We start from the raw sequence: 22,938 nt of genomic DNA on the forward strand, positions 1-22,938 counted from the left end.
GGAAGAGAGTTATACTTCAGAAAACTGTTTGCTTTGACATTTAAACAAGCCTCCATTTTGTTTTTCCGTATTAGAATTTTTCCTCTTCCCCTCTCCCATTTCCAGCACTCTGACCTGTCATCTTTTCAGCTCCTTCATTATTGTTAACATTTGCAGATTATACCAGAGGAGGGAGACAGATTTATAAACACGTGTTCCTACCCAGCTGTTTCAAGAGTAGGAATAACATTCCTCTTCTAATTGTATACCTGCTGTCTATATACAGCTATGCTCATCTGCCCTTGTAAATGAGGTGCCTACTTCTAAATCTTACATTGTCTAGAAATAAATGTACCCTGTTCCTATTCAAATTGGTTATACAGTAATCAGAGCAGCCCATCACTGGGAGGAGACATCCATATGAATTCACTTTGCTAACAGCCAGAAAGAATTTAGCCCAATTGCTTTCTTAGGAGGTTTGTCATTTCCCTTAAGATGCCAGGGCTCTAGAAAGGGATAGGAATCCTGCCCTATTCCCCCCTGGATGCCTCCCTACAGTCCTTTATGTATCTTTTATCTAAGATGAAGATAAAGGGACATATTAAGGAAGTTGTGTAAAAAGAATCAGAACCCATTAAGAGATAGCTGTGTAATGCCTTGAAGATCTGACCACTCATCAATAATGAGTAATGAGTGAATTACTTAACCTTTCTGGGCTTCCATTCCCTTATTTACAAAGTAGCTTTTTTTTTTTAAATGTATTTATTTATTTATTTTTGGCTGCATTGGGTCTTAGTTGTGGCATGCAGGCTCTTAGTTTGTGGCATGCGGGATCCAGTTCCCTGACCAGGGATCGAACCTGGGCCCCCTGCGTTGCGAACGCTGAGTCTTAACCACTGGGCCACCAGAGAAGTCCCAGAGCAAGGATTTGGACTAAGGTTTTCTGACTGCAGGTTCAGTGATCTTTAGACAGCATTCTACATCAAAGAAGAATATAGGTGAGTTATTACAGATAGGCCCTGGGAGTGCTTAATCAAATAGTATTTTATTAGTCTATGACCAAAGACAAACAAAAGACTAATTCTGGAGGCTTTTTTTTTTTTTTTTTTTTTTTTTTTTTGTGGTATGCGGGCCTCTCACTGTTGTGGCCTCTCCCATTGCAGAGCACAGGCTCAGGACGTGCAGGCTCAGCAGCCATGGCTCACAGGCCTAGCAACTCCGCGGCATGTGGGATCTTCCCGGACTGGGGCACGAACTCGTGTCCCCTGCATCGGCAGGCGGACTCTCAACCGCTGCGCCACCAGGGAAGCCCTGGAGCCTTTTAAGTTGTTTTTTTTTTTCTTTTCTGCTCAGTTCTTTTCCTTTTTTTTTTTTTTTTTTTCATATGGTGGCTGTGTTGGGTCTTCGTTGCTGCACACGGGCTTTCTCCAATTGTGGCAAGAAGGGGCCACTCTTCATTGTGGTTCATGGGTTTCTCATTGCAGTGGCTTCTCTTATTGCGGAGCATGGGCTGTAGGTGCGCAGGCTTCAGTAGTTTTGGCTCGCAGGCTCTAGAGTGCAGGCTCAGCAGTTGTGGCACAGAGGCCTAGTTGCTCTGCGGCATGTGGGATCCACCCAGACCAGGGCTCGAACCCTTGTCCCCTGCATTGGCAGGCAGATTCTTAACCACGGCGCCACCAGGGAAGTCCAAATTCTAGAGTCTTATTCTCTCGATACATTACATAGAAAATGTGCCTTTGGGCACATTGAATTACTGTATTCAAACTTTCGACACATCCCTTTTGTTCTGAACACATAGCAAGAAGTAAAATATATAAAGTGAAAATCAGAGAACATGTTTGGCCTCACAAACAAAATAATCTTATCCATGGACCAAAAACAGAAGAGATGCAAGTCACTGAGTGAGGCTGAAACTGTGGGCCTGCTGGCCTCCAGGTATGGGACCAGAGAACGGTGCCTGAGAGATGAGTTCCTGGTACTGAAAATATCTATAGAGATAGTTCATAAATAGAGAGAACTTGAGGCCAGGGGAGTTAGGATGTCACCCCCACAACCAGTCTCATGGAAGGAGACTTTAAAAAAGTTAATTGAACTTAGCAACAAAAAGAAATGAACTACTTACTGATACGTGCAACAACATGGTGAATCCCAAAAGCATTATGTTAAGTGAAAGAAGCCAGATGTGGAAGACTACAAGCTGTCTGATTCATTGTATATGAAATTCTAGAAAAGGCAAAGCTATAGGAATATAAACCAGATTAGTCATTTTCTGGGGCTGGGGATGGTGAAATGAGATTGATTGCACAAGGGCTGAGTACTTTTTGACTAATGGAAATGTTCTATAAATTGATTGTGGTAGTAATTATACAACTGTAAATATTAATCACACATCAAATTATATATTTTAAAATGAATGGATGTTATTGTATATAAATTATAACTATAAAGCAGATTTTTTTTTACAGGGTATATAGGTATAGGGCTTCACAACAGAGTGACAAGTGGCAAGTTAGTTGCATGGCAAATTGTGTAGATTCAGACAAAGGTGAAGAATTGGAGCAACTAATGAAATCAATCTACTGTATTAGGTTTGATTATAATAGAACCTACCTGTTGTTGGAGCTTTAAAAAAAATTGCCCTTGATAAAGAATTTGTTACTTAAAAAAGAAAAAAAGTTAATTGAGTGGAGGAGGAGGGAAGCCTAAGGAGTTGTGAAGAAGCTGCCTGCTGGTTCAATGATTAGAACTGTGATATCTTAAATATCTTCTAATGGCTCAGGCCATTAGAATACCTCTTCAGACTAGGTCCTTAGGGGGCCAGATGGAAGAAATTGCAAAACTATTAAACAAGAGAAGGGGGGAAATTAGTAACAAAAAACGTCTCATTCAAAAAAGAGACTGCAAACCAAAATTATATATAATAGAAATCTAATGCTAAGAAAGATAACCACTAAAAATTAACCAGGACTTCCATTTTCAGGAAGATGGAGTAGACATACCTTTCCTGATTTCTCCCACTAAATACAACTAAAAAACCTTTACATTATATATATATATATATATATATATCAGATATAGAAATATCCAACAGAGGACTAGTATCTGAATACATAAAGAGCTCTCAAAAACTCAACAGTAGAAAACAATCCAGTCAGAAAATGAGCTAAAATATGAACAGATATTTCACCAAAGAGGATATACAGATGGCAGATAAGCACATGAAAAAGATGTTTAACATCATTAGCATGAGGGAAACGCAAATTAAAAATCACAATATGAGATATTACTATACAACTATTAGAATGGCTAAGATTAAAAATAGGACTTCCCTGGTGGTGCAGTGGTTAAGAATCTGCCTGCCAATGCAGGGGACACGGGTTTGATCCGTGGTCTGGGAAGATCCCATATTGCAGCGGAGCAACTAAGCCCATGAGCCACAATTATTGAGCCCACACACCTAGAGCTGGTGCTCCGCAACAAGAGAAGCCCGCTCACCGCAACGAAGACTAGCCCCCACTCACTACAACTAGAGAAAGCCCACGTGCAGCAACAAAGACCCAGCACAGCCAAAAATAAATAATTTTTTTTTAAAGTTAAAAAAACAAAACTAAATGCAACTACAATATGACCCAGTAAATGCATTCTTTTTTTTTTTTTTTTAATGCATTCTTGGGTATTTATTTGGGAGAGATGAAAAACTTAAGTTCAGGGGACCTCCTTGGTGGTCCACTGGTGAAGACTTCGTGCTTCCACTGCAGGGGTTGGAGGTTTGATCCCTGATCAGGGAACTAAGATCCCACATGCCATGCTGTGCAGCACAGCCAAAACAAAACCAATAAATAAATAAACAAATCTTATTTTTAAAAAACAAAAAAACTTAAGTTCACACAAAAACCTGTACACAAATGTGTATAGCAGCTTATTCATAATAGCCAAAAACTGTAAACAACCCAGATGTCCTTCAGCAGGTGAGTGGTAGGACAAACTATGGTATCTCCATACCAAACCACCAATAAAAAGGCCTAAACTTTTTTTTTTTTTTTGCGGTACGCGGGCCTCTCACTGTTGTGGCCTGTCCCGTTGTAGAGCACAGGCTCCAGACGCCCAGGCTCAGCGGCCATGGCTCACGGGCCCAGCCGCTCCGCGGCATGTGGGATCCTCCCGGACCGGGGCACGAACCTGTGTCCCCTGCATTGGCAGGCGGGCTCTCAACCACCATGCCACCAGGGAAGCCCAGGACTAAATTATTGATACATACAACAACCTGGATAAATCTCCAGAGAACTATATGCCGGTAGAAAAAAAAAAACAGTCCCAGAAGGTTATATACTGTATGATTCCATTTATATAATTTTTTTGAAATGACAAAATTATAGAAATGAGAAACAGATTACTAGTTGCCAGGAATTGAGGAGGGGTGGGGATGGGAGGGAAATGAGTGTAGCTAGAAAAGGACAACATGAGGTACCCTTGTGTTGATGGAAATATTTTGTATCTTCATTATATCAATGGCAGAATCTCAGTTGGGATATTATACTATAGTTTTGTTGCAAACTGTTACCATTAAAGGGCATGTGAGATCTTTATTATTTCTTACAACTGTATGTGAATCTATAATTATCTCAAAAATTTTTAATTAGTTTTAAAAATTTAACCATCAGGAATTGAATGCACACCTAATGAAATTAACATATGGTACAAAGACTGTAATAAGTATGTTTAGAAATCTTAAAGAGAAACAGAATAATAAACTCTATTAAAAATAAAACTATGAAAAAAATAAAACTGAACCAAACAGCCAGTAATTAAATAATGTCATGTAGATATGAAAAATTAACCAGTTTACAATTTTGGAAATGAGAAAAAGTCATTTAAATACAATTATATACTATAGTCATTGAAATTTTTTAAAAACCTCAATATATTGGATAAATTCTAGGCTACATGTAGTCAAAGAAAAGATTATAAATTGGAAGAATCAAGCACAAAGAAAAAATATATGAGAGATCAACGTGATTCCTAGAAATAAAAATGAAAGAATGGCAGAAAGACAGTAAATTAATATATAATAGGTAATGACTTTCCTGAATTAGAGAAATTCTAATTAGAAACTTAACTAGGTAGGTTGTACACTCCAAGTACTGTATACCAAACAGATAAATAAAAGTAAATTCAGGGAGACTTCCCTGGTGGCACAGTGGTTAAGAATCCACTTGGCAATGCAGGGGACACGGGTTCCACCTCTGGTCCAGGAAGATCCCACATGCCGCGGAGCAACTAAGCCTGTGCACCACAACTACTGAGCCTGTGCTCTAGAGCCCACGAGCCACAACTACTGAGCCCGCACACCACAACTACTGAAGCCCGCACACCTAGAGCCCGTGGTCCGCAATAAGAGAAGCCACCGCAATGAGAAGCCCACAACAAAGAGCAGCCCCCGCTCATCGCAACTGCAGAAAGCCCTCATGCAATGAAGACCCAACACAGCCAAAAATAAATAAATAAACTTTTTTAAAAAGAGTAAATTCAGTATTCTGGTTAAATATGGTAGATTGAAAGTACATGTTTACCTCCTACCTTCCCCCTAAAACCCATTCAAATGTCAGTAAAGGGATTTTGTTTTTAAGATATAAACTCACAAGGTAAAGAAGACAGGTATAAATCAGTAAAACTTGGGACACTAGAAAGCAGATGCACAATGCTGATTTAAGAGACCTGAAAAAACAGAAGCTTGTTTGTTTCTTTGTTTACCTGAGGTTGGGAGGAAGGAGAGCCAAGAATAAGGAGTTTGCACCACAGATTTCTAGAAATATTCAGAAATTGGAAATACTTGTACCTTTGAACACAGGGAATATGGGGTGAAGCTGAAAACAGAAGACTGGCTGAAGGTCTAGAGAAGAAGCAAAGGCTGTGCATTATTATCCCCATCCTACACAGCCCCTCTGCCATTACAGAAAACTGATGTTCACTCTTTGGAGAGTTTCAACCAGAGCAGGGACGCTGGGCATAGAGGAAGGCAGGGTGCTGTATCAAGGACCAAGTGAAAATCCATATAACAGAGAAACTGGCAGGCAGGTAAGAAATTAAAGAGTTCTTCTCTGGAGGAATCTGACAAGTCCTGGAAAGGAGGAAAAATCTCTACCAGTATTCATGGCTTAATGGAAAAGGCCCACACATAGTGCTTCCAGTCCAATTTTTATTACCTTTCATTTAAATATGAACAAGATCCGAACGAAGATCACCAAACTTTTTGAGGAAAACCTGAAAAGCAAGAGAACGTAGGACAAAACAAACAGAAAAAAAGGAGTTAGAGGGAAAAAACTACTGAGAGAGCAAAAGACTATTGAGAGAAAAAAATATATAATGAAATATCTTCAGAGAGATAAAATACTGTATCCCATGAAACAAGGATACTTTTTTTTAAATTAAAAATGGTAAAAATGAAAATTTCAGTATGTAGCCTAGAAGATGAAGGAAATCCCTTATAATATACAACCAGAAGACAAAGAAATGGGAAATAGGCTAGAAAGATAAGAGGATTAGTCTAGAAGGTCCAAATAGGAGTTCCAGTAAGCAAGAACAAGTGGCAAGTATAATTGATAAGAAGATAGAAAATTAATAAGGATATAGAAGATTTGAAAAACATTATCAATCAACTTGATCTATCATTTATAGGCTACCCAACAACTGCAGAGTATACATTTTGAAATATTCTTTTCAGGTGCACATGGGATGTTCTTCAAGACAGACCGTATTTTATACCATAAATTAATTTGCAATAAATTTAAAAGAATTGAAATCATATATAGTATGTTTTCTAATCACAATAGAATTATATTAGAAATCAGAAACAAAAAGATAGTTGGAAAATTCCCAGGTATTTGAAAATTTGACAACACTCTTCTAAATAAATCCAAAATCAAAGAAAAAAAAAAAAAAGCCAGGGAAACTAAATGTTTTGACCTGAATGATAATGAAAACATATCAAAACTTGTGGACTGTAACTAAAGTGGGCTATGAGCGAAATTTATACCTTAAATGCTTATATTAGAAAAAAGATCTAAAACAGGGGTTGGTGAACCTTTTCTGTAAAGGGCCAAATAGTAAATATTTTAGGCTTTGAGGGCCATATAGCCCTTATTACACATACTCAACTCTGTCTGCCTTGAGGCGTGAAATCGGGCATAGGCAATGGGCAAATGAATAAATGTGGCTATATTCCAATAAAATTTATTTCTGAGCAGTATTTGAATTTCATATAATTTCACGACAAAATATTATTCTCCTTTTCCTTTTTTTCTACCACTAAAAATGTAAAAAAATTCTTAGCTTGTTAAAGATACCTATAAAATATTTCATGGTAGAATGTTTATGACCTTGTGATTAGACATAAAAAGCACAAACAATAAAGGAAAAGCTGGGCTTCCCTGGTGGCGCAGTGGTAGAGAGTCCGCCTGCCGATGCAGGGGACACGGGTTCGTGCCCCGGTCCGGGAAGATCCCACATGCCGTGGAGCGGCTGGGCCTGTGAGCCATGGCCACTGAGCCTGCGCGTCCGGAGCCTGTGCTCCGCAACAGGAGAGGCCACAACAGTAAGAGGCCCGCGTACCGCAAAAATAAATAAATAAATAAAATAAAGGAAATGAAAAGCTTAATATATTTGACTTCATTCAGTGTAAAACTAAACAAAAATAATTTAGAATTAAGGCAAAAAAAAAACCCAGAAAGTCCATGTCAGGGAATTCCCTGGAGTTCCAGTGGTTAGGACTCCATGTTGTCACTGCCTAGGGCCAGATTCAGTCCCTAGTCGGGGAATTAAGATCCCACAAGCTGTGCGGCGCAGCCAAGAAAAAAAAAAAAGTCCATGTCAGACATTTTATGCCATATTAAATTCCAGGTGGATCAAAGATTAAAATATAAAAAATCAAACCATAAAAATACTAGAAGAAACCATAAGAAAAAAACCATTAATAAAGTGATGGAATGGGGAAAGCCTTTTGAAATATGATAAAAATTCTGAAGCCATAAAAGATTGATAAATGTAACAACCTAAAAGTAAGTGATTTCTGCATAGCATTAACCACCATTGGCAAATGACAAACTGGGGGAAATATCTGATTTGTAGTACAGTCAAAAGGCTTGCTGTGGTATATAAACAGTTACAAATAAGAAAAAGACTATAATTCAGTAGAAAAATGAGCAAAGGATATGAACAGACAGTTCATTAGAAGGTAAATACAAATGTCTCATAATGGTATCTTGTAATGAAATGCTATACAAACTCATAATAAGAAACATGACATTAAAACTACATAAAACACCATTTTTCTCCAATCAGATTGGCAAAACCAGAAAGTTTGAGAATACTGTGTTGCCACAGGGAAGGGACAACAGGTGTTCTCATGAACTATTGGTGGGTTTATAAATTAGTATAGCCTCTCTGAGGGCAAATTGACAGTATTTATGAAAAATCCAAATACAAATGCTCTGTGATTAGCAGTTTTACTTATAGGAATTTATCTTACAGACATATTCTGTGATATGTAAGATAAGACATTTGTACTAGGTTATTTATTCAGCGTTATTTGTAACAGCAGAAGAATGCAGCAACCTAAATGTTCATCAACAGGGGACTGGATAAATAAATGTTGGTATATGGTTTGAAATCAGTCATATGCAGCATTGAAAAGACTGAAGTAGTTCTATGTTTACTCACGTGGAATATGATCCAAAATATACGGTTATGTGGAAAATGTGCAGAACATCGGTGTACATTGCTACCATTTGAGGAAGAATGTATAAACATATGTGCTTAGAAATATATAAAATACCTCTGGAGGAGTACATGGATATCCATGGGTGTTTCTGAGTGTGGGACCTGCAAAGCTGAAGAACAGTGACAGGAGGGACACTTCATTTCATGTTGGGGTTTGTCTGCATTTTTTTTTTTTTTTTTGCTACCTTTTAAATTTTGGAGTGTGACTATGGTATCTATTCAAAACCATTTTTAAATAAAATGAACATGTCAGGAATGTTCATTGTGATGTCATTTAAGAGTGAAAATGTGCAAGAAACATCTAAATTTCCATCAACAGTATGTATAAATTGTGGTCAAATCATGCAGTGACATACTTGAGCACCATTAAAATAAATGGGTTAAGCTCTTCACGTCAACATTGATAAATCTCAAATTTGTAATGTTAAGTGAGAACAGTAAGTTATATACCCAGCATGATCCTAGCAATGGCAAGTTTGAAAATATAGTAAACAGTGGTTTTCAACTATGATGTTTTATTCTTTAAAAAATAAATCTGTTGCAAGTATAGCACAAAATTTTATAAATCCATTGAGCTGGGTGGTGGGTACATGAGTTTTTGTTTAGTTATCCTTTGTATTTTTTTAGTGTATTTGAAATACTGCATAATTTTTTAAAAGTTAGGAAAATGTGCCTTAACTGGACCATGGAATCTTTGCAACCATTGCCCATCCTAAGGGGCCCTGGTAGTGTTGTAGGCAGTTCCCGTGGAACTATTCCAGCCTAATGATGTTAGGCCCACTGGGACCTAGAGCACCCCCTAAACCCTCCTACAGGAGCCAGAATGCTACTCAGATGGAAAATACTCTTCTCAGTGGCCAACAGTATTTCTCTTGTCTAGATGTGAGTCTTCTTGTCTTCCAGGGATGTTGGTGGTGAATGTAACGTGGAGGAACAAGACTTACGTAGGTACACTTCTTGACTGCACACGACATGACTGGGCACCCCCCAGGTAAGCACTCTACAGCTTTTTAGTTTATGTTAATCTGAACCACCCTCATCAGTGATCCCTTATACCTTTATCCTGTTAGAGTTGGACAGCTTTTAAAAGACACCCAGCTTTTAAAGGACAGTTATGTTATAGAAACAAGGGAAGGCATTATATTCATCTGGCATTCAAGAAGAATAAATCAATGGGTAGGAATGGTGAGAAGATCCTATTTAAGCCTTTATCCGGAATGACTGAATTCTGGCTTCTACCTACAGTCACCTTGAGACCAAGGCCAGAATCTGACTACAGGTGAATAAGCATTCACTGATGATGTTTTTTGATAGTAGCTATCTCTCAGAAGTTTAAACTCGAAAACATTTTCAGTTTCATAAACTCCACTAGACAGTCTGGGTTTCACAAGGACCTTTTCAAGTTGCAGTTGGCCGTAAGACTGATATTTCAGTGAATAGCACTTTACGGCTTGTTCCTAATATTAATTTCCAGTTTGTCAGGGTTAGGGGAACCCAAATCTTGGGGAATCATTTATAGTTAGTATGCAGATAACATTCTAGGAGCTCACCAGTTAATGCAGTTACCATGCTTTCAGAAGTTCCTTTAACAAACCATATTCACTGAAAATGATAGTTACCATATGGACAGTTCTTCTGGAGGCTGCAGCTAAACTGGTTTGAAGATAGCTTTTTTTCCTTAATAATATCCTGTTGTGTTTGTCATTTGCCAAGGTTCTGTGACTCTCCCACCAGTGACTTGGAAATGCGCAATGGTCGGGGTAGAGGCAAACGCATGCGTCCCAACAGTAACACACCTGTCAATGAGACAGCCACAGCCTCTGACAGCAAAGGGACCAGCAGTAGCAGCAAAACCCGAGCAGGAGCCAATAGCAAAGGCCGCCGGGGCAGCCAGAATTCTTCGGAACATCGCCCAGCTGCCAGCAGCACCTCCGAGGATGTCAAGGCCAGCCCTTCCTCAGCTACTAAGCGGAAAAACAAACCCCTTTCAGACATGGAGCTGAATTCTAGTTCAGAGGACTCCAAAGGGAGCAAGCGTGTCCGTACTAATTCCATGGGCTCAGCCACTGGCCCCCTCCCTGGGACCAAAGTGGAACCCACTGTTCTAGACAGAAATTGTCCTTCCCCAGTCCTGATTGACTGTCCCCACCCAAACTGCAACAAAAAGTACAAGCACATCAATGGACTTAAGTACCACCAAGCTCATGCCCATACAGATGATGACAGCAAGCCAGAAGCAGATGGAGACAGTGAGTACGGAGAGGAGCCCACCCTACATGCAGACCTCGGGAGCTGCAATGGTGCATCTGTCTCACAAAAAGGTTCCTTGTCCCCTGCCCGCTCCGCTACCCCCAAAGTTCGGCTCATAGAGCCCCATAGCCCTTCTCCTTCAAGCAAATTCAGCACAAAAGGCCTCTGTAAGAAAAAGTTGAGTGGGGAAGGGGACACAGATCTCGGGGCCTTATCCAATGATGGTTCTGATGATGGACCCTCAGTAATGGATGAAACAAGCAACGACGCCTTTGATTCTTTGGAAAGGAAGTGTATGGAAAAAGAAAAATGTAAAAAGCCCTCTAGTTTGAAACCTGAAAAGATTCCTTCCAAAAGTTTAAAGTCAGCCCGGCCCATTGCCCCTGCCATCCCCCCACAGCAGATTTACACCTTCCAGACAGCCACCTTCACAGCAGCAAGCCCAGGCTCCTCCTCAGGCTTGACCACCACAGTGGTCCAGGCCATGCCCAACAGCCCCCAGCTGAAGCCCATTCAGCCCAAGCCCACTGTGATGGGAGAACCTTTCACAGTCAACCCTGCCTTGACTCCAGCCAAGGACAAGAAAAAGAAAGACAAAAAAAAGAAGGAATCCTCAAAGGAACTTGAAAGTCCTCTGACCCCTGGGAAGGTGTGTCGAGCAGAAGAAGGCAAAAGCCCGTTTAGGGAATCATCAGGAGATGGGACGAAGATGGAGGTCCTCCTAAATGGCTCCTCAGACCCCCACCAGAGCCGACTGGCTAGCATCAAGGCGGAAGCTGACAAGATCTACAGCTTCACGGACAATGCTCCCAGCCCTTCAATTGGAGGCTGTAGCCGCCTAGATAGCACTACCCCTACCCAGCCCATGACCCCCTTACATGTAGTGACCCAGAATGGGGCTGAAGCCAGCTCAGTCAAAACCAACAGCCCTGCATACTCCGACATCTCTGATGCGGGGGAGGATGGGGAGGGCAAAGTGGAAAGCGTCAAATCAAAGGACCCTGAACAGTTGGTTAAGGACGGGGCCAAGAAAACCCTTTTCCCCCCTCAGCCACAGAGCAAAGACTCACCATATTACCAAGGCTTTGAGAGTTACTACTCTCCAAGTTACACACAATCCAGCCCAGGGGCTCTGAACCCCAGCAGCCAGGCAGGAGTGGAGAGCCAGGCCCTGAAGACAAAAAAGGATGAGGAGCCTGAGAGCATAGAGGGAAAAGTGAAGAACGATGCCTGTGAGGAAAAGAAACCAGAGCTGAGCAGTTCCAGTCAGCAGCCCTCCGTCATCCAGCAACGTCCCAACATGTACATGCAGTCCCTGTACTACAACCAGTATGCCTATGTGCCCCCCTATGGCTACAGCGACCAGAGCTACCACACCCACCTCCTGAGCACTAACACAGCCTACCGGCAGCAGTATGAAGAACAGCAGAAACGACAGAGCTTGGAGCAGCAGCAGCGGGGACTGGATAAGAAGGCAGAGATGGGCCTGAAGGAGCGGGAGGCAGCACTCAAGGAAGAATGGAAGCAAAAGCCGTCAGTTCCACCAAGTCTCACCAAGGCCCCCAGCCTGACAGACCTGGTGAAGTCAGGACCCGGGAAGGCCAAGGAGCAAGGGGCTGACCCTGCCAAATCAGTCATTATTCCCAAGTTGGATGACTCTTCCAAGCTCCCCAGCCAGGCCCCAGAAGGACTTAAAGTAAAGCTGAGTGAGGCCAGCCACCTAGGCAAGGAGGCCTCTGAGGCGAAGACAGGTGCCGAGTGTGGCCGACAGGCAGAGGTGGATCCAATACTCTGGTACCGACAGGTAACTGTTCTGGAAGGAAATAGAAATACCATTTGATAGTTTTTCTGTCTTCCTCACAAATCAGGGCTGTCCTTTGGTAGGGAATCAACAGAATACAGATTAACAGAATAAATCTATAATTTTACGGATTCTTTACTTTGGTAAATCATTGTAACTTTTTTTGTTTGTTTCTTATTTATCTTTGGCTGCGTTGGGTCTTCGTTGCTGCACGCGGGCTTTCTCTAGTTGCATCGAGCGGGGTCTACTCTTCGTTGCAGTGCGCGGGCTTCTCATTGCGGTGGCTTCTCTTGTTGCGGAGCACGGGCTCTAGGTGCGCGGGCTTCAATAGTTGTGGCACGTGGGCTGTAGAGCGCAGGCTCAGTAGTTGTGGCTCACGGGCTTAGTTGCTTCATGGCATGTGGGATCTTCCCGGACCAGGGCTCAAACCTGTGTCCTCTGTGTTGGCAGGCGGATTCTTAACCACTGCGCCACCAGGGAAGCCCTAACATTTTTTTTTAAAAAGCACTTTTTACACCAGTAAAAGGTGTTTTTCGCATGTGACAAGAGAGGCCCAGGCAAGTTAGCTTGATTTGTCTGGAATTACTTGAGACTTACCTGGCAGAGCCAGAACTGGAACCCAGGTATCTAGTGATTCCTAGTCCAGTGTTTCTTCCACTGTGTGGTTCCTATGGAATGAGTTAATGGTGGTCTCTCCATTTTTTAAAGTAGGCCAGAAGTACACAACTCACACCGAGTTACTCTCAGAAAGGTTTTCTAGGCAGAGTTAGAACTAAGAACTTGGTCTTACATTTTGCTCTGTTCCTCAGACTTAGAAAGTCTCCCCTTCCCTCTTTGTGCCACAGTTAGACCACCCTCCTCTGAGCGGGGCAGCACCTGTAGCTCTCTGCCCCTGAGTTTGCTCTGAAGAAGGGAAACCACCTAAATATCCTTGGAAAGGGAACGGCTTCTTCTAGTCAAGGAGTCCTTTCCCCAGAATGCTTGTTCTTGCCTAGAGAAGACCCACTGGTGGATTTTCCCTTTCTTTCACCACATCTTATTTCCTTTCATGAGGGGAGGAGACAGGCATTTAAGCAGGAGCGACCAGAGGTGATTTTAAACAAAGGTCAGTAGAGGCCAAGATCCTGCTGTGCCCCAGATGTCTAGTATTATCTGCTCTGGTGTTTCTACAGGGACATTGGGCTTGAAATCTCTCTATCTGTAAAACGCTCAGAGCTCATTCTGTGATTGTTGTAGGAAGCAGAGCCCCGGATGTGGACATATGTTTATCCTGCTAAGTACTCAGACATCAAGTCAGAGGATGAGCGGTGGAAGGAGGAGCGGGACCGCAAACTGAAGGAGGAAAGGAGTCGGAGTAAGGACTCTGTACCCAAGGAGGACGGGAAGGAAAGCACAAGTAGTGACTGCAAGCTGCCCACGTCTGAGGAATCCCGCCTCGGGAGCAAGGAGCCCCGACCAGGTGTCCACGTGCCTGTGTCCTCTCCCCTCACCCAGCACCAGTCCTACATCCCCTACATGCACGGCTACTCCTACAGCCAGTCCTATGACCCCAACCACCCCAGCTACCGGGGTATGCCTGCCGTGATGATGCAGAACTACCCAGGTACGGCACCGAATTCCAACGGCTGTTCCATTCAATGGGAAGGTAAATGAGGCACAGATTTCGAATCCAGAGTTTTCTTGCTCAGCTCTAAGGCTTACTGAGGCTCAGGTAGACGACAGCTCTGATTTGAAGGTGGCCTTCTGTGAAGTGGGCACTAATCCTGAGCTCCTTGAATGACCCCTACTTACAGTCTGTGGGACCACTTCTCCCTCCCTTGCACCCGCTAGAGGGTTGACTCTACAGTCAATTTTTATGGATAACTAAAGGCAAAACCGCATCTCTACCAGAGCTGTCTTCCCTCAGCTGGGATTTTCTAAACACACACTCTAGGGACTCCCCTGGTGGTCCCAGCCGGTACAGGTTCAATCCTTGGTCAGGGAACTAAGATCCCACATGCCTCGGGGCGTGGCCAGAAAAACAAACAAAAAAACCCACATACTCTCTACATTTTGCAATGTGCTAGGCACTGTGGGGAATACAAAAGAAATAGCGAAGACTAGCTCAATCCCCTCAAGGAGCTTACAACTTAATTGTAGCAGGAGAGAAACGTGGAACAAATAAAATTCAACCCAGGAGAGTGCATGTATTCATTTGCAAAATTGTGTTTAGCTGTAAGGTCAGGAGGCAGTCAGTGAGGGGAAGAGCAGTTTGAAGTCAGACTGGGGGTAAGTCCAGCTAGAAAGATTCAGTCTGGGAAAGATAAACTCTTTATACTGCCATCCATGAGTTCTTGGGGAGCAGGGCACAAGTTAGGAGTTAAAGTGTTTTTTAACTTGTTAGAAGAAAAGGCTCACTTTACTCACTGATCTCTGTTGCCTGAAGAGCCATGTGGGATGCTTCTGGGGTGGAAGACTCTTTCTTTCACTTCTTGGAGCTCCCACCTCCCTATAGGAGAGCAGCTGAAATAGTCTTGATATTGACATTATAAGGCAAATACTAAATAGGACACTTAAGCTTTTCAAACTGAGATAGGAAATTATCTCATCCTGTAGTATTCCTTTCTCCTGTTACCCCAATCCTTCTATATAAAAACAGTTGCTCTATTTGATGAGTACCTGCTCTGTGCCAGGCACTGGACTAGGTGATTTATGTACATTATCTTATTTAATCTTCTCTGTCATCCTATGAAATAAGTATTGGTATCTTCATTTTGATGGTTAAGAAACTGAAGCTCAGAAGGTTAATTTGAGCTAATTAATTTGTTAATTTTGTTCAGGGTTACCTAACTGATAAGTAGAGGAAGGATTTGAGCCCAAGGACATCTCCATATCCAATATCTTTCAAATCCTATGACTGTATCACCTCTCCAAGAAGAATCTGAGACTGGGGCTCTAAGGAAGTTGGTTCCCCAGAAACTGAGGGCCATGTTCCTAATATCCCTTAGCTGTTTGCCTCTAGAGCTCAGTAAAGGAAGTACACACTGAGTCTCAGCCCGAAGACACTGTGGAAGAAAATATCTCAGCCTGAGCCTCACCAGGCTCACTGAAGCAGAGTTTCTTCTCCCTCTCCCATTTCTTTGACTGCTTTATTTCTCTTCCCCAGGTTCCTACCTGCCTTCCAGCTACTCTTTCTCCCCGTATGGCAGCAAGGTCTCAGGGGGTGAAGATGCTGACAAGGCACGAGCCAGCCCCAGTGTCAGTTGTAAATCCAGCTCAGAGTCCAAAGCCCTGGACCTCTTGCAGCAGCATGCCAGTCATTACAAGAGCAAGTCTCCCACGGTGAGGGAAGTGCAGTGACACTGACTGTTGTCAGAGACAAATAAGGCCAGATCCAGGGTCTGGGAGAAGATGGACTAGTTCAAGTCCTAACCACAGTGTGGTTTGGCTGACTTGACAGTAGCTCTGCCAGGCACCTCCTTGATTCTTAGGTGTCCTGCATCTTTAAGGAGTCGTAATGTGGGCTCTGGGCATCTTGCTTTCATGTATGTGTCTCACAGTAGAGCTTTTGTGTCTGCTTTCCTTTCCAGATAAGTGATAAAACTTCTCAGGAGAGAGATCGGGGAGGCTGTGGGGCGGTTGGGGGTGGTGGCAGCTGTAGCAGCGTCGGGGGAGCAGGCGGGGGTGAAAGGAGTGTTGACCGGCCCCGAACCTCCCCTTCTCAGCGCCTGATGTCCACACACCACCACCACCACCACTTGGGGTACTCATTGCTCCCAGCACAGTACAACTTACCCTATGCAGCAGGTAAGCCTCACTTCCCCACTTCCTATCCTTTCTACTCCATCCCAGTAGCACCACCCACAGTAGGGGGCCCCTGGCAAGAACCGCCCCCCCCCTCCATTTTTTCCCTTGAGCGTCTCATCTGTCCATAGTCCTAGCCTCCTGCAGACAATCAATAAAATCATGACATTTGTTTCATCCCTTGGAGATTGGGGATTCTCAAACTCCTCCGGAAAATTGGCTTTGATATTCAGAAGAATAAGGAGCAGGTGTTCCCACAGCCAAAGAGTAACAAGCAACTGAAAAACAGAGCCTATCTATCCCGAGCCGCTCTATCTATCCAAGTATCAGATTTTCTTCTGTCAGCACCCCAGAACTCAGTGGAGCTAGGAATTTAAGGGGAAGCTCTCCCCAATACCCACTCAGCTGGCAAAAAGGGAGAGTGCTTAAGGGGAGGGTCTGGGAGTGCCACACTAACACATCCTCCTCCTCACTCAGGGCTTTCTTCTACAGCCATTGTTGCCAGCCAGCAAGGCTCCACTCCTTCACTCTACCCACCCCCCCGGAGGTGAGAATGGTAAGTAACTTTTTAATTTGGGGCAACACCTAGAGAGCAGGGATAGGTGATACCTGGATCACAGAATCCCTGCAGAGCCACGGTGAAGGATAGCTCTGTGGGCTGTGGGCTGGAAATGGTGGAACCCTGGGCAAGCCTCTTGTATAAGTCTCCCATGAAGCCATCTGCCTCAGAGGAGCTGTGGAACACGTCTTCCCTAGCGACCAGGACTGGCCTCCTCTGCAGTTCATTTTCTTGGAGCACCACCCTGTGGTTCTTTTTACCAGCCGGCTGAATGCCTGGTTATCTGTCCATGTTTCCCTTGCAGAAAGAACACCAAGTGCCCGGATAAAGTCAGCTTCACGGGCCCGGACTGGCTCACCCAAGGTGCTGGAGGTGCCATTTAGACATCAGTTAAATGGTATTGATCATCCTGTTTGCCGTTCCCACCATGACTGAAGGCAGACCCTTGGTTATCTCGCCTCCACCAGACCCCCGGACTCCCTGACCCTCCCCCTCTTCCTCAGGAGCTGGAGAGCCGGTACTTAGCAAAAATATTTATTCTCTTGGCCACAGTAGTGACTGTTGTGGCCTCTGTGGAGGTGAAGGCACGGGGAGCAACCAGGGGAACGGGGCCTCGGCCCAGAGAAGTCACTGGTCTGTTCCCCAAGCCTCTGGTCAGCTGCCGGAGCAGTACCAAGCCCCCCAGGGAGGGACCCCCGAGCACTGGGTAAGGTCTGAAGACAGCACAGCAGCCATACCCCTCTTCACCATCATTACCACCATCACCAGACCCTGCATCTCCCCAGTGGTTTGGGCCCTGGGAACTGGCAGCACATGGAGGGATTAGAATCTCAGGAAAGAAATTGGGGGCTGTTTTCTCTGCAGTAGTGAAAACAAGGTCTTCCAACATGAAGACTTCTCCCGTCTCACATGAGCACATGTAAATGCTCAGAGCCCAGCCTGGAAAGGGAGACCAAGGCATTTGCCCCACCATGGCCTTGGGCTGCCTGTCAGGCAGAGGGCCAGGGGTCCCAACACCAGCACAGAGCTCCCCGGGGATTCCGGGCGAGAGCTTGAGCTGGAGCACGAATTGGAGTCTGTGAACTAGAAGCTGCAACCCCACTAAGCCCTGCTGCTGCTTAGCCCCCACTCCTTGCCCTTTTCTCACCTCCCTTCCGACCCCTTGGTGCCTTTCCCAGGGGAATCCCCACACTGATCTCTCCTCTTCTTTTCCACTGCTTGGCTCTTAAGGCTCAGGCAGGTAAAATAGTATCCCCCAACATGGGGAGCTTTGGGGTCTGCCAGGTCACCTGAGCGCAAGCCAGGAGGCAGGCCCTGGGAGCACCCAGCCCTTCTAGGAGATGTCCTGTCCAAGCAGCCATCTGAGTTTCCTCCTCATCTAGGGCCACAAGTCTATACAGCCCAATTTCTCTGTACACAACTACAAGACTTTATGTAGCTCAACCTGTAACCCCATGTGTGCCAATATAAGCCGTTTTTTTGTTTTAGGGGCTACTGACCATGGGAGATTTATCTATTCCTTAGACCCTGGGATAACACATGCAAGCCATTACTCCTTGGAGCTACAGAGTGTAGTCAGTGGAGGTGTGCTTTGAGGCAGAGACATTTCTCTGCTCTCCTTAGAAATGCAGTCCCAGTCCAGGCTCTATGCTGTGTCACTGGGAAAGTGACAGTGATTTGGTAGCTTTATTGGAGTCACTTCTTCCCCAAGGTGTGGGGAGCTTTAGCTCTTAGTTTTTGACGTATCATCCCTTTGTCTTCTTCCTCTCCTGTCTTTCGTTGACCTTGTGGATTGAGAGAGAGATGAAGACTGACAGACACCAACCTAGGTTAGAGACGGGTGTTTGTGACCAGAGTGCCAAAAATGACCGTTTAAGAGCAGGGGCTTGGCTCTGACAGTTTGGGGCATGGAGATGAAAGACAGTAAGCACAATGCCCAGTGGAGGCTGCTTTCCAAGATCCCCAGAGCCCTGTTCTAGAGAGGCTTAGGGTCTTTTGCCCAAGAGGAGCCCCTCTGACCTATAGACCTTTCCTCTAGGTTTCCATGTCCTTGTTCTTGTTCAAGTTGGGTTCTGAGCCCTCCCCAAAACCCCAATGATAAATCAGAGGTCTAAAGACCTCTTAACAGGCCCCAGGCAGCCTCCCTTCCCCATTCAGTCCATTCAGTCCTTCTGCCTTCTGATGCCCCAGCGGGCAGTGCTCTGAGCAGTGACTTCCCTTTTACCCATGGAAGTCGTTGCTGTGGACACTTTCATCCCACCTGAACTTCAGCCTGATTTTGCCCTCCCAGACTCTGTCGGGTGGAGCCAAGGCCCATCTCTGTTCCTGTTTGTTTTTAAATATTGTTGTGTGTTTTGTATCTGGCGCTGGCTTTTACAGCGTGCTCTGTACATATTGTGAAGAAACCATTTGGAGTCATTTTCTTTCCTGTTGGGCAGGCATGGCCCCTTTCCACTTTGTTCTGTAACAGAGAAGAAGAGCTTCTGTATTAGCAGGGCATCCTTGGGTTCTGCAGAAGGGAACAGTTTTTTCTCTTTTTTCCTTAAAAAACATTTGGCTCTTTGATCCTTATATCCAAGTCTCCCTTGAAAGGCAGGAGCTGAGCTGCCCAGAAGAGCAGGTAAAAGGAGCAGTGGCAGAATGGCACTGCCTTCGCCTGGTCCCCGATCCTTGCCAGGTCCAGTCTTCCCTCCCTGAAGTAACACAGAACAGCAGCACTGACGGATGAAATAGAGATCCTTAACGAGTACTGAGTGAAGGGTTTGCTGTCCACCCCTAACCTCTCTCCACGCGGAGAAAGAACACAGAGGGGGAACCTGTGGCACCCATGACCTGGTCATAGGGAAGAGACACTCAAGGATTCCCACCCACCTTACCCCAGCAAAGGCTGGAAGTGTTTGCTGCTAAGGGCCGAGACCACCAGGCAAAGGCTCTCTCTGAGCTACCCCTGCCCAGTTCTTTTGACAGACATTGCTCCTCCAGGCCCCACAGAGAAGCTGGAGGGAAGAAGCCTTGTCCCCAGGTAGGACAGCCATGGCTTGGAGAGCTGCTCTTTAGGATTCACATCTGCTTCTTCCTCATTTAAGCTGTGCCAGTTCCCCCCATCCCCTTTCCCTGCCTGTACATGTATGTATACATGTGTATTTCCTTCTCTTACCTCACCCTCTCCACACATCTCAAGGTCAAAGGACCACATGCAGAAGGGTTAAGACGGCACCCCATGAAGTGAAATGATGCTTCTTGAACCTCTTCTCTCCAGGCTCCAAGGTGGGGGTGGAAGGGCTTGGTCTCGGGAGTGGGAGGGTAAGACTACAGAAGGGCTAGAGTGTTACTGTATACGGGCTTTGAGGTCACCCATGCCACTTATTATCCCATGTACCCTACCACCATCTCAGTGTCTACTCTGATGCCCCCAAGATTCAACTGGGCAGCTAGTTGGCCCCATAATTCTGGGCCTTTGTTATCTGTTTTATTATTAGGGCATCCCAGGAAGCTTTCCAATGATCCTCTGCCATGGGCCCCTCCTGGGATCAAGCCCCTCCCAGGCCCCGTCCCCAGCCCCTCCTGCCCCAGCCCACCCGCTTGCCTTGGTGCTCAGCCCCCCATTGGGAGCAGGTTGGGGCGAGCTGGAGGCCCGGGCTGGAGGGGCAGTGTTGCTGTTCATAGCTTTTGTTCCGCTGGCATTGCTCTGTTAGATTTAATTTCAGTCTTCCTGATTCTTCCCTTCTGTAAAGTGTACATTACCAAGTTCCTTGTTTTTTATATATATATATATATAAATATATATATATACATACAAACTGTACTCTTTTTGCCTTTGTACATTCAGGCAAGAAGAGAAAATAAATCTTTTTAAGAGACAATCACAAATCTGTGAGGGCTGCTGGTTATTTCTCCTGGAGTTTGCTGCCGAGCTGCCTCCTCTTCCCTCCTCACTTTTCTCCCTCAGCTTTCCTGATCTTCCTGGTCCTGCTCCATATGCATCCTCAGCTCCACCTTCCCTGGCTGATGGCAAGCTGTTGAATCAGTGTCCAGACTACCTGCCCTGCAGCCCTTTCCTGCCCAGCAGTATTTTCCAGCTTGGCGGCGGGCTTACCCAGGAGCTTTATCCTGCGCCCTGGCCTCTCCTGTCTTCTCCCATAGATCCCATTCACCAAAGTGGCTTTGGACCCCTGGGTACTCTGGGACCTGTCTCCCAGAGGCCCTGGCTTTGGACACTCACTTGTGAAACTATGCAGCTGGGAGCTCTCTGCCTAAGAGTTTGCACTACTTCTTAAACCTGCCTGGGCGTTAGATCAGATGGTTTTTAGGAACGAGTGGGAAACTAGCCTCTAACACTCCCCCAGATGCCAGCCTCCATAGTTGCTCTGATCCACAGCCCAGAGAATCATTCCTGGCTGCTGAACTCCTGTGGCTACCCCATCAGAACAAGGGCTAAGGGCTTACGGGTCAAGAGCATTTGATCAGAATTTCAAAGGGTGGTACATTCGGAAACACAGCCCAACCAAACCACTGTTCCACCTCTTGAACTTTCTCCTTTTCCTCTGACTTCCTCCTCCCCCCTTTTTTTCCCCTTTCTCTCTACTTCCTTTTCTTAATTGGCTTTGGACTTGAAGTATATTTTTAAATTATTATTTGTTGTATTTATTGAATAAAGTTTTTAATGTCCCTGTTCTTAAATTTAGACTTAGTTTGCCTTTCACATATCTCCCCTATCCTGCTCCACCCTCCCACTCCCAAAAGATTTCCCCTTCTAAGTTGCTTTTCTAATTGCAGATTTTGGGTACCATATTTCTTTCCTGACAGTGGTCTTAACCTAGCAGAAGTTTTTTCTTTTTGAAAGAGAAATTTTAGCTTGAGTGCCTGGGTTTCCAATTCAGCCTTTCTAACTCTGGCTGTGTTAAAGAGAAGCCACCAGCAGATGGCAGCAAAGTCTCAGGCATGTTTGCTGTCCACTTGCTAGCTTTGCAGATGAGAACTGTTTTTCTTGGTTCCTTATCCCTCCCTGCCTTATAGATTCCTTGGGTTTGAATTTAACATCTGAATCCTAAACTGCCTACATTAACTTGGCCATTGTCAGCATTCATGTGGACCTCTGTTGTAAATATCTCACTGTAATGACCACTTTTCAGTCACGGACTTTATAATACCTCTAAGGATTATGTGCTCAGTGGAAGACATCTTCAAAACCCTTCATATTTCAGTTGAATCATCTCTAGGCCCAGAGTTGTTTTTTTTTTTTTTTTTTTTTTTTTTCTGGCCGCAATGCATGGCATGTGGGATCAGATCCCCGACCAGGGATCGAACCTGTGCCGCCTGCAGTGGAAGCACGGATTCCTAACCACTGGACCGTCAGGGAAGTCCCTAGGCCCAGACTTTCTACTAATACCGTGTGGGGTAGAGGTGCTGAACTCCTTTTCATGAGTATTAGGTAGAGTCCAAGGTTAATGACTTGTCCAGGGTGAAAACACACAGAACAATGTGAAAATAGGCCAAAGACTCAGAGGATGTAAAGACAGCCACAGCTCAAAAGTAAGTAAACAGTTCTAAAGCTGTAGGAGGTGGAAAAACATGCCCAGCACTTCATTTGGGAAAACAAAAAAGCCAAAGGGAAAAAAAATACTGGCGAGAAATTAAAAAAGAGAACATAGGTGAAGAGGATTCTAGCCCCCTCCAATGCCACTGAGAGCTTATCCATCAGGCTGGTGGTACAGGGGAAGGGTAGCCATGCCTTAGGGCACTGGGCTCCAAAAGGAGAAAACTATCTTCCTAGGGAAGGTGTATTCCGCTT

At 44.6% G+C, this 22,938-nt stretch overlaps 1 protein-coding gene across 1 annotated transcript in view; it reads left to right on the top strand.

The window, feature by feature from the left end:
• The window catches only part of ZNF609 (zinc finger protein 609), a 182,885-nt gene extending 165,746 nt beyond the window's left edge, over positions 1–17,139 (top strand). The window contains exons 3-8 of the mRNA XM_007450707.1: positions 9,658–9,745; positions 10,468–12,808; positions 14,042–14,408; positions 15,951–16,126; positions 16,375–16,591; positions 17,066–17,139. Of these exons, the coding sequence (XP_007450769.1) occupies positions 9,658–9,745; positions 10,468–12,808; positions 14,042–14,408; positions 15,951–16,126; positions 16,375–16,591; positions 17,066–17,139 (3,263 nt within the window). The remainder of the gene's footprint in view (positions 1–9,657; positions 9,746–10,467; positions 12,809–14,041; positions 14,409–15,950; positions 16,127–16,374; positions 16,592–17,065) is intronic.
• Positions 17,140–22,938: the final 5,799 nt, after the last annotated feature.

Source organism: Lipotes vexillifer, unplaced genomic scaffold, assembly GCF_000442215.2.
Source record: "Lipotes vexillifer unplaced genomic scaffold, Lipotes_vexillifer_v1.1 scaffold1019, whole genome shotgun sequence".
NCBI classification, from domain to species: domain Eukaryota; kingdom Metazoa; phylum Chordata; class Mammalia; order Artiodactyla; family Lipotidae; genus Lipotes; species Lipotes vexillifer.